The sequence below is a fragment of the Colias philodice genome, chromosome 21, assembly GCF_061535455.1.
Source record: "Colias philodice isolate Cphi_HAF_F1 chromosome 21, ilColPhil1 Martin Lab GWU primary, whole genome shotgun sequence".
Lineage (NCBI taxonomy): Eukaryota > Metazoa > Arthropoda > Insecta > Lepidoptera > Pieridae > Colias > Colias philodice.
Genome location: NC_143106.1, coordinates 3892588 through 3909470, shown reverse-complemented (window position 1 = coordinate 3909470; position 16883 = coordinate 3892588). Strand labels below are relative to the sequence as shown.

Genomic DNA, 16883 nt, shown 5'->3' with positions numbered 1-16883 from the left:
ATCGAATCCCAAGATATTTTATCTCTAGATCAATTATTACTTTAGTTATAAACGAAATAAGAATTGAGGCTTTTCGAGCTCGAACGCGATCAAAGAGCGCACGCGATATTCAACTTTATTACGGCTGTATTAGCGTCTAGTACCGTAACCGGTCTCTCAATGCCAGAAATGAGAAAGGGAGCCTCCTCTTAACTTGTACCGTGCAATACTTGCAATTGAATAAATGCTTAATTTTATGTCTTAAATAATAATTTATAGATTTTTGGTACCATTTGTAGCTTCGCACCTTTCAAGCTATCACTGCACGAGTTGTTATCGATAGACCCATAATTTTCCTTTTCTTTTTCAATGCAAAGCTATATACTGACTCGCGTTGTAACGTGTTACGTAACGTAGCAGTTCCACCTTTCACCCTCCATATATCCTCCATTCCACCCTTCCACAAAAAAATATAAGATAATAAAAAAAAGCAGTACCTAACAATATTTTCTTTCTTCTAGTCTATTCCACGGCTGCGATGGTCGTCTTCGCCGCGAGCTGTTCCTCGATCAAGCGCCAGCTAGCGCACCGAACCCATACATAAGTCCTACGGACAAAGCTGAAGCGCCCAGCGAATTTGCGGCTTTGAAAGACGCGCTACAAGCTATAGGAGTCACGGAACAAGAGCAGCTCGCTGTGTGGAAGATACTGGCTGCGGTTTGCCATCTGGGCTGGGCGGGCGTTGTTAGAGGTAAGTGATGTTTGGTGTAGATGGTGCTGTATCTATACATATAATAAAATCGTAGGAAAGTCAAAACTGTACATTGAATATTTTTTTAAAAGAATACATATTCCATGATCTATAATCGATATAGAAGCCAAAAATATAGTTTTTAGAATTTTTGTCTGTTTGTCTGTTTGTCTGTTTGTCTGTTTGTCTGTATGTTTGTCCGAGCTAATCTCGAAAAGTACTGCATAGATTGACTTCAAATTTTGCATGAATATTACTAACAGGTCGAGTGAGGTTTTTTTAAACATATAATCATGCTATCACCTCCGGGGGAGGAGCTGTGAGCCTTTACTTTTCTTACGTATTCCGTGTACTACGACAGCGTACAATCTAAAGACTCATGTTTAAATGTTGTTTTTGAGTAAGCCATGCTATTATCTAGCTTTACACTATAAAAACTACGTCATTTACGTAATTTGGGCAGAGAAACTGTTTAATGAATCTTAGTACTATAAAGACAAATTTGATTCAGCGCCATCTATGAGATTTCGTAAAAATCAAATCAATTTACATGTTAACACTACTGAACACAATGTTAAAAATTAATAATTTAAATATAATTATGTTAGTTATTTATTTAACTCTTTAACCCATAATAAATCTTCCCTTCCCTATAAGGTGCGCTTATAATTCATGTGAATATACTACATTTTTAAAAGTGAGGGTAGATGTATATTATTTTAAGTCAAACTAGACACCATTACAGTTAATCTAATATTGATTGTGTTCATTGGTTACATTTTTAAAAATCTTCGTGTTTTAATAATTCGATCACGAGGCGGGACTCTAATACAAAAAGGTTAGTTCGTTGATAATTATTATTCCTTCATCATTTACATGTTGTTAGTAAAAAATAATATACTTTGACTGTTAATACTTTTGTTCTATATGATTATTGCTTGGTAATTAATATATTTTCATGTCGTATACCTAATTATAAACATAAGTGTGATGTGAAACTAGCTGGATTTATTTTTACACACTCACACTTCACAGTCTTATATTTTGTGTTAATGTTAAAATAGTATTAATAATAGTGTAAATCATAATATTTTTTCAAAGTTAAAAATATTTCCTTTTTTCTGATGGTGTTGCCATCGAATTAAACCGCGCTGTCGTTTCGTTCACAAAAAGTCATGTTATTAGGACCGAATATGTAGCCGCCTCAACTTACGGAAACGAGAGTAACCTGCGTTGTCTGTTAGTTATTGTATAGTCGAATTTAACGTTACATGGAAATTGGAATCTAAATATATGTATACCTACTTATATTAAATCTGTAGAGGTCAATTCTGCACATGAAATATATTTCCTAAATAACTATTATTTTTCATATTCGTGAGCAGAGCAGCAACTCCATTTTTAAGCTTTCGTCGCGTGTGCGTTCTTAATGCGTGTATCTTAATGGTTAAAGCTACACAGAAATCAAGTATGAAAGAAATGTTCTCCATATTATATAAAAAATATCTCCCGACATCATAAATGTCTATCTTTTATGGTTGAGCTTAGGAGTTCAAAGCTTTCTGATTATATTTGTCTACTAGCTGTCCCCGCGACTTCTTTCGCGTGGAATAGTGACTATGGGACCTATGACCATGGGCTCAGGGTGGGGCAACAATAAAAAATCATTTTTATTTTCATGCTCCCACTCCCGCGCCCACTCGCACTCCCACGCCATATGCCACGTTCAGTCCCAATCCCACGCCCACGCCCACTCCCCTTCACAATTAGTACCTACCAGATCAAAGCCAGGGTAAGCGCCCCACCCAGCCCCACCGTGGCTACGCCCATGCTGAATTACTACTTAAGATACAATTATTGAGTAAATACGTACTAAAGTCCGGTCGCGAAGCAGAAAGAATTTCGTACAATGACCTCTTTACCTACTGACAGTGGTCACAAACATTTTTGAATGAAGTGCATGAAATATTTGGAGGAGAAAATGTTTTTTACTAATTTATTAAATAAATGTCCTCTATTCATTTACAATACTTATTAGTTAGTTACATTTTAACTTTTTCAATAACAACGATATATTATATAAAAAAAAGTGTGCGTGTACACACATAAGAAGTGAAACTTCTTTATGACCTTATTTTTCAAAAAATAATTAACTATGTAGGTACAATATTACAGAAATACGTTATTCTAACACGCGATTTCGACTTAGGCGGATTTTGATTGGACATAAAGAGTTTGAGGTTTATTCTTATAAATTTTGAATTCACAAAATCATAATTGAACACCTGACACCAATCAAGCAAACACAAACCTTACGCTCTCAGGTTAAAGGTTTACAATCCCTAAGGACGGCGGTCATTGCACCTGTGCGAGCAAGACACATTATTTTTACAAGGGAGTGACAGTGACAGGTTAATGTACGAAATTCTTCCTGCTCCGCGACCGGACTTTACCATAAATAATTAAAAGAATTGTTATTAAAATTTCTTACTAAACTGAGCTAAAAAACTTACGTACCAAATTATTAAAGAAAATCAAGAAATGAAATGCCTAACCTATACCAAATAGTTACTACATAATGTAATTAAAAATTATGATTAGTATATAATATCGAAAATCAAAAAAGAAACGCCTAACTAATTCTACGTACGTGTACGTCTACGTAAAATTTCTTTTAAATTATGTCATATTATTTTTTAGGAACCAGGGGGGGGGGAGAGGAGCAAATTCTATTTCCTTCCTTTCTTAAACGGATGTTTTTAATAATCTATGGTGTAGCCACTGATCAGCTAAATCGATACTCAGTTTTTATCAAATCCAGCAACAAATCCAAATTAGATCTTTCCTGTCTCACGCACGTAACTAAAGGCTGAAGAGAGAGAGAGCACGTAACTAAACCGTTTAGACGAAGAAAAGTGTATAGAAAAAGGAATAAATAATTTCATAAACTTCCCGACGATCTTTAAAAATAAATTATAACTTTCATTTTTTTCATTCCCACTTTTACCCCTATGTAGGTATAATAAGTGGATGAACCAATTTTGATACACTTTATCTAAGAACCAGCGTCGGAAAATATTCTGCCTAACAAAAAAAACCGCATCTAATTCGGTTTACCTGTTAGCCAGCTACGGTGCCATAGACAGACACACACACACACACACAGAAATACATAGCGGTCAAACACATAACACCAGTCTTTTTGCGTCGGGGGTTAAAAATGTAATACGACATATTTAAAGGACATTTTATGTGGAAAATTTACCTATACACCAGGGTAGATAATTTTTGAAACAAAAAAAAATCGCAGTAGGATGAAACCCATTAGAAAAGGATATGATAAAAATGTAAGGAAAAATAAATTACGGTCAATCGGAGTTCGGGAAGTGGGAGGGGGGGGAGCTTTTAAGAGAAAAAAATGGTTTCTCTCGATTTCTCGATAATAATAACACCTGCTAATTTTTTCTACATATTTTAATTGTACAGACATCACTTTTCCACAATTTTATTATATGTATTGCTTCACAAGCATTGGCAGACAACAAGCGCTTGTCGCCATCCGTCGCGATTTGAACTGAGCGTTCCCACGGCATGTGTGCGTATAGCAAGCACTGGCGAGCGACAAGCGCGCCGATTCCCATGGCATGTGGTGTGGTGTGGCGCGGTCGGATTTGTGAAGCAAACATGTCGTGGGAATCAGGCTTTAACTTAATTTTTATTCACCCGCATCAGTGCCACCTAAAAAATCTTTATATCGAAATTCGAGCAAAGTTAAGAAAATGAGAAATAAGAGTTCTCAAGGATCGTTAGAGATAAGAGGCTTACTATTGACCGAAAACAACATGTGTTATGCCGAACCTGAAACCGCTTCACAACGAGAATTGCGGCTCACAGCTGACCGCGAACGGCATGTACTATCCTGTGAGACCGAAACCTTCACTGAGAGGGTATAACGTCTCACAGCTGATCGCAAATGGCATATTGTACTATCCCGTGAGACCGAAACCCTCACTGAGAGGGAATTACGTCACACAGCTGATCACGATCGTCATATTTTATCTCGAGAATCTGAAACTTTTACTCAATATGAAGACCGTTTGACAAATAATAGGGTGCACCATAATATTATTCGATCTCTCGAAGATGAACATGAGCATAAGCAATGACTAGAGTAGGGACGCGAATATTACCATTATTTGAGACCAGAACGATTAATAAGTTTGTTTAATGAAAGATTAAGAATTGAAACTATTGGTCTCTGGACGAATAGCGAGAGGCCCGTCTTACTGCAGACAGATTTCGACATAGTCTTAATGACTTAGAGGTAAACATAGAAGATCAATCTACAAATTCGGTGGTGTGGTCCGACAAATATAAAAGTGGGTTTGCTTATAACCTCACAATTGATTACCTACAGATCATCTTCTGTATAGGCGATATTAACGTAGTATGTTCTTTTTGTAATGCTTTAAAGTGGAGTAAGGAGTCGGCTTTCGTTTGAAGATACGCCGGAACCTTTGAAATCACTACTTTTAAGTTTTAGAGGAACATGTGCAATCTAAACAGTTCTTAGACAATATTAGCTCTTATAGTATTGCGTTTTAAATGATCCTTTGGTGCTCAACAATTATCAGATGCTCCTTTCATTCTTACTTTTAAGATACAAGGTCAAGTTTATCATTTGATAGGATCCCTTTTGCCTGAAGGCCAACCTAAGTTTCTTTAAATATATTTTGTATTCGACTACGACGAATAATCGAATACAAGAAATCAATATTTCTCGAATTTAAAACTGAACTCATTTCACAATTTTAGAACATGTTAATTCATCAGGTTAATCCGTATATATGCGTTTTAAATCGACATTAGAAGCTTTTCCTCAAGATGGTGATATTAATATAAAATTGGTATAAATGCCGATAGACGGAAGTCTATCAGCACTCAGGAATTCCCTGAGCGTGTTATAACGCCCAGGCCACAGTATTACAATTTTTCCTACAGTAGGGCGACGAATGTATTTTCGCATAGCAACGGAGGGGAACTCGTGGGGGGTAAAGTGACGCGGGCCACGTACCACAAACATGCTTAGTTTGTGGTACCGAGCGCGAAAGAAAGTCATCGTGTTTTTAGTAAAGTTACTATGTACACTAACGTAATTTATTACTTAGGTACATATTCTATAATGGTGCGCTCAAACTGTTAATCTACATTTAATTTAGATTATTATTTTAATTACTAAGAAATGTAGAATTTAAATCACATTCATTCATGTTTTCCTCAGATATTCGATGTCTATGATTTTCGATGATTTTAAGATTTTCTTATCAGAGTATTCAATTTTAATGTAGTTAAATTTTATAAGAGACAATTAAGAACATTCAAATATAAAGTGTCACGTATTTTTTTTAAACGACGAATGATGAAAAACGACCGAATCGCGGACGAAGTCGCGGGCAACAGCTAGTTAGATAATATTACAATTTTAAGTAATAGTTACAAATTTTAGTACAAATTCTCCTTTGAGTTCTTAATCGACTTTAATAAATGGCTTGGCTTAGAAGTTTGATTTTTTCACAGCTTCAAGGGACAGTAGACCTGAGTAATTGATATAAATTTCAGCTTCATACCTCTACGCGTTCCTGAGAAAAAGGGTCTTGACAGACGGACGGACGGACGGACGGACGGACGGACAGACGGACAACAAAGTGATCCTATAAGGGTTCCGTTTTTTTCCTTTTGAGGTACGGAACCCTAAAAATTGACAAATGATGATGAATGTGTAAATATAACTTTTCCCAGCGAACACCGGCTCGGGGCTGAAGCAGCAGTTCGGGAGCTCGGGGTGCGCGACGCGCGCGAGCCGCCTGCTCGGCGTCGGCGCGGACGAGCTCACGCGCGCCGTGTTCGCGCCGCACGCCGCTGACCAGCCGCCCGCCGCGCTACGGTAACCCAGCACTGTGCCACAGCGCACACCGGCTCGGGGCTGAAGCAGCAGTTCGGGAGCTCGGGGTGCGCGACGCGCGCGAGCCGCCTGCTCGGCGTCGGCGCGGACGAGCTCACGCGCGCCGTGTTCGCGCCGCACGCCGCTGACCAGCCGCCCGCCGCGCTACGGTAACCCAGCACTGTGCCACAGCGCACACCGGCTCGGGGCTGAAGCAGCAGTTCGGGAGCTCTTTTGCTTCTCCAATACCAACATAAACCTTGATAAACTGTTCTTTTTGCCAAATTAACTTGGTTTTTCAGCACACGACTTCGCCCGATTTGTCAAAAACTTAAAATAAAATTGTCAAAAACCTTCCTCAAGAATAACTCTATTAAAAAAGAGCGTGTTTGCCGAGCACACGTGTCATAAGTGAAACTGGTTTGGCAAGATTAAAAGATACCAAAATCGCCGCCTTTACCATGACGTGACGACATGACTTTGAAATTTTACTCCCAAAGCGCCTAAAGAAGTGTCACTTCAAAAAACCGCATCAATATCCGTTGCGTAGTTTAAAAGATATAAGCATAGATAGGGACGGACAGACAGTGACAGCGTCGTTGTTTTATACTATGTAGTAATGTTTTCTTTTTCTTTCAGAACACCATCGCCGTCAAATGAAAGAGAATCGCCGGGTGTAGATTCATTAGACGCATTCGTTACCGGACTATACAATGAAACTTTCAACATTGTTGCTGCATTTGTTAATAGGTAAGGAGCAAAAACTTGTGAACATTTGTAGTTTATAGCTAGATGGGGATAAATCTCCTACATAATTCATGCAGTTTTAGTCAAAAATGCAGTACGCATAATAAAAAAATAATGAATACATACGAAATAAATATACATAAAATTAGAACAGCAATATTAATCTCGAGAGATCCCTGATGCAAGCTTGAAAACTTGACGGAATTTTGCTAATATACTCTTCTGACTTTATGACTATGTCGCTACTGTCATACAGATCTATGTTATAACGTACCTATTGTTTATTTTTTCAGGAGTATATCTACCTCTGCACGAACATCAGCATCGATTCTGCTATTAGACACGCCTGGAGCCGACAACCCGCTATGTGCGGGACAGCAGAGTGGAGCATCTTTATCCAAACTGCTTTCTAACTATCTTCAGGTATAATTTTCGTTAATTCCCTGATAATATTTATTTCTTGGTAAATGAGGGTAGTTATTTCTTAGTAAACCAACCCATTTTTTACATGTCCGAGTAAATAAAAAATTATATTCTTCTATAATTTATTGTCATTAACATTCAGTCCAAAATTTTCTAGTTAAGGAATGTAACCCTTCCTTCGACTTGCTATTAAATATATTTCACGTATTTTGCTCATTACAGGAACGACTTCAAGGAGTATTTCATGAGGCAATGCTAGTCGCGCCTCGCGAGCGATACGCCCAAGAGGGAATCACACTAGATGACGGATCGGAAGAAGGTAGATTATTTTAACCATTATTATAATATGTTGACCTATCATTATTACTACTTATTCAAAACCACTCCTGTATTTATTCTGCATGGTAGGAAATTTTACGCTAGAAGATTCCTGTTAGTTTTAAGATTAGACTATTCTTTTTCATAAAGTTTAATTTTCACCAGGAAGAGTAACCGATTCATTTGTAGTTTATTATGATTTGTCTGTGTCTGTGTTATAATATTTGAATCTTAAGCTTGATAATTTACATTATTTTCAGATTGGCTATCAGAAACCGTCAATCCGGGGCCCATGATAGACTTGCTCGACAAAGCGCCGCAAAACTCAATAGTGCGGAGTTCGCAAGCGGATTTGCGCGACTGCGACCGACGCGGATTGCTTTGGTAAAAATGTTTTTGTTTTATGCATCTCCATTTAGACAACAGCATTTCTCTACCTCATATGGAGTTTTATTCACCACCAGAAACATTTATTTTTTCATACAGTAAAATTTTTTTTTCATAAATTTTTAGACGTTTTTTTTAAGTTTTTTGGTTGAAATTAATATTTATTCCTGGCTACAGGCTGCTAGACGAAGAGTCAATGTACCCGGGCTCGTCAGACGACACGTTCCTGGAGCGCGTGATGACGCACTACGGCGCGCCGCACCACACGCAGTATCTCATTAAGAAGGCGCCGCACGCGAGGCAGTTCAGCTTGCAGCACTTGCAGGTGATCTACCGGGAAATTTTCGATGGGCCATGGAGGGAAAGTACTTGAAATACTGAATAGCAAATTTTGCTGAAAGAAAATATTCCCTTATTTTTAAAAAGAAATAGAACTGCATTCAAAGATTTTCGAAAATTCACTTGCATCGACCGGGAATAGAACTAAAAATTAAAAAAAAGATTTTTTTTTAGTTTATTCTTCACACACAACACATCTGTACCAGCTGTGCCCGAGCCCATCGGACACACGCTTCTGGAACGCGTTACTACGTTCTGTGTGATAATCGTGACTAAATTAATTAAAATAATATTTTGTTGTAGGGTACCAATCCAGTATTATATGACGTCACTGGCTGGGTAAAGGCCAGCCGCGAGAATCCTGTCACCAAGAAGGCACACGCATTGTTACAAGAAAGTCAAAAGTAAGTATTTCTTCCAACATTGCTAAAGGTTTATTTTCGTGTTGCTTCTCAATTCCCATATATGCCGTTTAATTGACGTCAGTTTTTATAGATATTTTAAACATTTTATACGAGCAAAATATTGAATCATTATTCTGATACTGTATTTTTTTTAATTCTTCATTACTTAGCGAGGAGATAGTGCGCGTGTGGACGTGGTCGCGCGGCGCGTGCGGCGCCTCCAGCTGGTCCGCTATCGGCGACGCGTCCACGCTGCGACGCGCGTCCTCTATACGACGGACACTCACATCGGGTAAGTTTCTTGTGATTTATTTATGTAATATGATGAAAAATAACAAAAAATCACGTGATTTAGTCGAATCAGTTCTCATGCCATGTTACGATGATTTTTTCTTTCATTCTATTGAAAATTTCATACTTATAAATTAATTTCGTCAAAAAACAATGAAATTAATTCTGTTGAAATAATGAAATCGCATTAAACAGGCACAGCGGGTATGAAGCGTCGTTCCACTGCGCTTCAAGCGAAGTTCGTGGCGGACGGCGTGGTGGACACGCTGCGGCGCTGCGGCGCGGCCGGCGCGCACTTCGTGTGCTGCCTGCTCGCGCACCAGCCGCCCGACGGCGGGGACGACGTCAACGTGCCCTTGCTGCGCTCGCAGGTCCGTGCTTATACGCGTCACGGGTACAGAATACATAATAGTAGCTAAACCCTTTTTTTGAAGTGAAAACTTCTTTAGCGGCGATGGGTATAAAATCTTAAACTCGCGTCAGGACACGTGGCCTGATTGAAAAAGCGTAAGACGAGATGTTTTTTTTTAGCCCTTATATTCCATGCGTAAGACGGATACCATTCCAAAATATCAAACACTAGCGACCCGCCCCGGCTTTGCACGGGTGCAATGCTGATACTAAATACACTACAGAAAAATTGTGAACGTTGTATAGGTATAAAAATATAGCGGCCCGCTCCGGCATCGCACGGGTATAAAATACATAGCCGGGCGGCCGCAAACGCTACTACGTCCCGCAATTTTTAAATCTGTAATATCTTCGAAAATATTCACTTAAATCATACGGTGTAAAGGGCCATATAGATCTATATTAAATGAACAATGTATCCATGGTATTTAATTGGTTAAGGATTAATGCTGTATTGGTTAAAATCGCTTCGAAAATTAGCCATTATTCGTCGTAAAAAGTAAATGACAAAAAAAAGTTATTGTGGGTTATCCATAAGAGATAGACATATACCATCGCGGACTTTTCTGTAGACCTTTTCAATGTGTATAATACTTAGTACATTATTTTGATAAAACTCGTAGGGTTCAGCCTGCGTTTGCAATGTAAGCGGAATAAATGTAATTTTTTACGACATCACATTAGAAACCTCAAAAATAACAGTACTTCTCCACTACTTAATGGATCTTATTATACATATAAACCTTCCTCTTGAATCACTCTATCTATTAAAAAAAAACCGCATCAAAATCCGTTGCGTAGTTTCAAAGATTTAAGCGTACAAAGGGACATAGGGACATAGGGACATAGGGACAGGGAAAGCGACTTTGTTTTATACTATGTAGTGATGCTGCACGTTAATAATCAAGTTTTCACTTCTGCCGGCACTCCCGAAGTGCAACCCGTCTTTTTTTTTAACGTTGGGAAATGCATTTACGCATCCCCCTCTGCAGTTTTCCTGCGTGATGGGGTATGTGGGGCTCGCGAAAAGCCATACCCACTAAAACCCAACGGTGGCCACCGATCACCTTCGGCGGCAGGGGTTAACAGCCAGGCCTTGTACCCCCACCGCCTATAGTAGCTAAACGCTACAGAACGGACACTCTCCGCCTCCCGCCAAAATTAAACACTTACCTCACCCCGCACGATCAGTCTAAAAATGGTCCACATTTTTCTACAGGGACGATATACGCAACGAAGATTGACAACATTAATCAAATTGACTTAAAGTAATTTTATTAATTTGGATTTGTGATTATCGTTTTTCGTAGAAAATGGTTAGATATTGTGCTGTTTACGGATGTATTTCATCAGAAAAACGGGAATTTTTTTTACGCTAGTCACAAATGTGCCAACCATAAAGCGTTAACACACACATTTGCAGTCTCTACAGTGTGACTGTCAAAATGATAATTTTGTATGGAGTGTCCGGGTAGTGTCACAGGTATAGCCACAAAGCAGATACAAAGAAGAGATGCTGTAGGCAATGTTGCCTTGCCTTTTTTTTCGAGGGTAGGCGTGAAAAAGGCAACAGTTAAAATTTTAATCTGCTAAATATTCTGTTTTTAAAAATATTCAAAACCTATTTTTCAATCTAATTCTATGGAATACTGATCATTAACACCTACCAGCACTAAGTCCTATAATATTTTTTCCTCTATCTTCGCATAAATTTTCAAGTCACTTCAAACTCACTCTCACAATGGAATCAATTAGAGAAACTATGGCACAGATGTCTGAAAACTTCAATAAAAGGATGGAAGAGTTTCAAAAGGAATTGCAGAACAACACTTCTCCTGCTTCTACAAACATATCTGGTGATTTTGAACTTTTTAGAAAATTTGTTATCTCCTCGCTTAAAAACATCCATGATGAAATTGAGCTTCTCTTCAAACTTCACGACCTCCAGGAAACTCGTTCTCGTCGGAAAATGCTCCTGATTCATGGTGTGCATGAAGATAAAAAAGAAGACACTCGTGCATTAGTAGTGAGAACATTATCTGACAAGCTCCCGTACACTAAGATCTCTGTCGAGTCAATAAGCCGCTGTCATCGAATGGGTCGAGCTGTCAATGGAATCAATGATGAAGCCAATGGTTCAAATTCCAAGCCCCGTCCAATTTTGGTTAAATTCAGTGAGGTGCAATTGAAAGATAACATCTGGTTCAAAAAGACTAGCTTAAAAAACTCTGGTATTACACTCTCTGAATTTTTAACTAAGAGTCGCCATGAAACTTTTATGGCTGCTCGTAAGAGATTCGGGATAAATAAGTGTTGGACAAGAGACGGTAACATCTTCATTATTGGACAGAGCGGTGATAAGTTTCGTGTGACCTCCTTAATTGAGTTGGAGTCGATACCGTGCACAACTTCGGACTCGGCCCAGGTGGCCTCCAATGAACTATCTAGTAACGACCCCAAAACTTCCAAATGTGTTGCGTCTAGGTCAAGAAGGTTACTTAAACAAAATAAGTAACAAGTAAGTCTCACACTTCATATATCGATCTGTCAAGTGATTTTAAACCTTGTTACACTGTCAAACATTTTATTTTCGTTTTTCTTTCTTGTCCGTTCAAACTAATATTTTATTACCCGCTTTTGTCTAATCTTAATATTTTCATTGTACCAACTTTTATTTGTTATGTTATTGTATTTGTCAATTGTCATGCTGTTGTAATTTGTTTACTGTCAACTGTCAAACATTGGCTGTCAGATCACAGATGTCACTGTTTAAACGTTCCGATACAGATTAAAAATGCGTTCAATTCTGTACATTTAAATTGATTGCTGGGGTGTAGTTAAAATAAGTCATAAACAATTTTTTTTTTGTCTTGAATATTAATTACAATCATATTTTATTCATTACTATTAGAATATATAATCATTATTTTTTATCTTTATTGATTCATATTACTTGCATAAAACTTTATCATTTTGTTATAGTCTATTATTATACTTATTCATATAATTTATTTAATATTATATTATATTATTATATTTTATATATATACATTTTATATATTTATTATTATTTATCTTTTGTCAAATGAACATGCTGAACGAAAGCACTTCTAGTGATTTTAACTATTTGTCTTTCTCATCTGAGGATCCTGGTAGTGAGGACAGCTTCCACAGTACTTCTTCCTTCACTCCTCTAAATAATCTCCTTTCAAACTGCTTCCCTAATGGGTCCAAAATATTCAACGCAGTACATATCAATGCGCAAAGTGTGCCTGCACACTTTCCCGATTTGTTAACAACTTTCGATTCTCTCAACATTCACGCTATACTTATCTCAGAGTCTTGGCTCAAGCCCTGCCTTCCTTCCTCCTGTTATTCCCTTCCTGGCTATAATCTAATACGCAACGATCGGATCGGTAGAGTTGGCGGTGGTGTCGCGATCTATCTAAGCTCACAAATCTCCTACAAAATAATTAGCGTGTCCCCCCAGCCTCCGCCATCCGATGCTGCTGAGCATCTAATTATTGAGGTTACTTTGCATCACTCTAAGCTCCTGCTTGGTGTTTTTTATAGCCCTTCCCTTTCCATAAATTACTTTCACTCCTTTCAAACTATCCTCGATCATTATGTTCCCATCTATGAAAACTCCTTGATAATGGGTGATTTTAATACCTGTATCATCAAAAATGATTCCCGAGCCAAGACTCTCCTTTCTACAGTCGAGTCAGCGAACCTACACCTTCTTCCCTTAAATCCTACCCATAATTTACCTAACTGCTCTCCCTCTCTCCTTGACCTTATTATTGTTTCCTCCCCTAACCTCGTCCTTAAGCACGGTCAATTTGCTGCCGATGCTTTTTCCCATCACGACCTTATCTATATTTCCTACAACATCCGTCCTCCTAAACTGAAATCCAAAATTTCCCTGCGACGCAACTTTGCTGGAATGGATGTTGATCAACTATGTCGTGATGCTCAAGACATAGACTGGTCCGTAGTTTATTCCGAACACAATATCGATGCCAAGGTTGAACTCTTCACCTCACGTGTTACACAATTGTATGACAAGCATGCTCCATTGAGACCTGTTAAACTCAAACACCTCCCTGCACCTTGGTTAACTGATGAATTAAAGTCACTTTTACATCTTAAGTCTAAAGCTAAAACTAAACTGAAGCTGAACAATACCGACGCGAACAGGGAGAAGTACACAAAGATTCGGAATCGTTGTAATACATGTTGTAGAGATGCACAAAGACGCCACATTCATTCGTCGGTCGAGAACGGCGACCCTGCTAAAGTCTGGAAGTTCTTAAAAACCTTAGGAGTTGGCTCTAAAGATCCTAACACAGATTTTAAAAATTTTAATATTGAACTTCTTAATCAGTATTTTGCTGAATCTCCTCCCTTTGATAACATTACTAAAGTTACGACTCTTAATACTCTTTCCTCTATTCCAACTCCTAATTTTCCTCCGTTCTGTCTTAATCAATTTTCTAGTAGTGATGTTAAGAAGAATATTATGTCTCTGTCATCTAATGCCGTCGGGAGTGATTGCATAAGTCGTAGCATGATCCTTCCTATCCTCGATGTAGTTGTTCCTGTCATTACCCATATTCTTAACCATTCCGTTTCCTCTGGTACCTTTCCCACTTCTTGGAAAAAGGCTAAAATTATTCCTCTTCCGAAAAAACGCAACCCTTCCTCTTTTGCCGATTTCCGTCCTATCTCCATTTTACCATTCCTGTCTAAAGTCCTCGAAAAGTTAGTACATCACCAATTAAACACCTTTCTCAATAAAAATAACTTGCTGAATCCTCTCCAGTCCGGTTTTCGTCCAGGTCATGGTACGACTACTGCTCTCACTAAAGTCACTGATGACATTAGACTTGGCATGGACAACAAGCAGCTCACATTGCTTACGTTGCTGGATTTTAGTAACGCTTTCAGCTCTGTTGATTTCGATGTCCTTGTGAGTCTGCTTCGTTCCCTTAACATATCTCCAACTAGTATTGATTGGTTTCATAGTTATTTATATGGACGTCAGCAAAGGATTCACAGTGATGACGTATCCTCGTCATGGTGTGATATTCGAGCTGGAGTTCCTCAAGGTGGCGTTTTGTCTCCACTCCTTTTCGCCATTTTCATCAATTCTATCTCAAAATCCTTAATTTCTCTCTACCACATGTATGCCGACGACGTTCAAATCTATACCCAGTCAACCCTAGCTGAGTTGCCGAATGCCATCCAAACAATGAATAATGATCTGAGTTCAGTCCTTCAGTGGAGTAACCAATTCGGTTTGAAAGTTAATCCATCAAAAACGCAGGTCATCATTGTTGGTAGCCCATCGGTAATCGCGAAGGTTGACTGGGCTTCGCTTCCTCCGGTCAGTTTATGCGGTACTCTAATACCCTACAGTAAACAAGTCAAAGATCTTGGCATATACATCGATCAAACACTATCCTGGGATGTTCAATTGAATAATGTAAGTAGGAAATTGTTTGCTTCCGCGGGTGCTTTGCGGCGTCTACGGAATCTTCTGCCCATTCCAACAAAGTTAGCGCTTGCTCATTCCCTTCTTCTATCCCACCTCGACTACGCCGATGTCACCTACCTTGACCTTTCTGAAGCCCAGTTGGATAGGCTTGAGAGACTCCAAAACTTCTGCATCCGATTTATATTTGGGTTAAGAAAATATGATCACGTTTCTGAGTACCGAAAGAAGCTGCAATGGCTCCCTATCCGACTGCGGCGTAACTCCCATGTCCTTCATCTCCTGTACTGTGTGTTGTTTGATCCAAAAGCTCCAGGCTATCTTCGAGAGAAATTCAAATATGTAAACTCATTGCGCTCCTCCACTAATCTCTTGCTTTTTATGCCGGCTCATAATACTAAGTTCTTCCACAACTCATTTGCTGTTCGTGCAGTTCAATTGTGGAATTCTCTTCCCATAAATGTCAGACGAGCCCAAAACTTAAATTCTTTTAAAATTTTAGTAAAACATCATTTCATGTCTCTTTCTTAGTTCTAATTTAGCTGTCTCGTTAGTTATATAATTTTGTTACTTAAACTAGATGTGTCCAGCTTATATTTATACCTATCAGTATACCTATATTATAAATATATTAAACTATGTAATTATTTTATTTTATGTACTTTATAATGATATTTATTTATTTTTTATGTATTTTTTATTATATATATTTATAATATATGTTATATATATTGTTTATATTTATATATATATATATATTTTATTTTTATTTATATATGTTTAGATAGTGTATTTAAATATAACGTATTATGTGTAATAGAATATTTTATTTAGTTTTCCTTTTTCGCATTGCCTTGTTTTTGCTCACCCACTTTTTGCTTTTGTGTTTTTCCTATATTTTAAGGGTTGCCTGGCAGAGATCGCTGCCTAGCGATAAGGCCGCCTTTTGCTTGCTTTATATTATGTGTTGTGTGCTTTTGCATTTGTATTTATTTATAAGCAATAAAGAATTTTCATTTCATTTTCATTTCATTTCATTGCCTTAATGCCATCAGTGTTGTCCTGACGTCACAGATTCTAGTTCAAGCTATTCGAGCGATTCTAGGTGGCGGTACTGGCGGTGCATTGTGCACGTCCCTCTCAACATCGTGCACTGGCTTCAACCGATTCTATATAGAAAATGACATACGCCATCTCTTCTTCGTATCTGCTTTGTGGGTATAGGTCGCGTCATGTAAAAAGAACGCTGACGATTAAGCTGTGCATTGGCGATTTATTGGTCTATTTGGTGTTATGAGGTGGTATAAGAATAACAAATATGTAGTTGCGAAGCCACGACTCGAGAGCCTACTTCAAAAATAAAATAAGCAGCAAATAACTTTCGTGCTAAACTCG

The 16883-nt window shown here is 38.2% G+C and overlaps 1 protein-coding gene across 1 annotated transcript in view; it reads left to right on the top strand.

Moving 5' to 3' along the window:
- Mhcl (Myosin heavy chain-like) overlaps positions 1–16883 on the top strand; it is a 184232-nt gene that overhangs the window by 76758 nt on the left and 90591 nt on the right. Inside the window, exons 10-19 of the mRNA XM_089708942.1 lie at positions 501–730; positions 6530–6674; positions 7311–7421; positions 7712–7841; positions 8064–8160; positions 8420–8543; positions 8724–8871; positions 9189–9289; positions 9460–9581; positions 9776–9951. Coding sequence (XP_089565068.1) covers positions 501–730; positions 6530–6674; positions 7311–7421; positions 7712–7841; positions 8064–8160; positions 8420–8543; positions 8724–8871; positions 9189–9289; positions 9460–9581; positions 9776–9951 — 1384 coding nt within the window. The remainder of the gene's footprint in view (positions 1–500; positions 731–6529; positions 6675–7310; positions 7422–7711; positions 7842–8063; positions 8161–8419; positions 8544–8723; positions 8872–9188; positions 9290–9459; positions 9582–9775; positions 9952–16883) is intronic.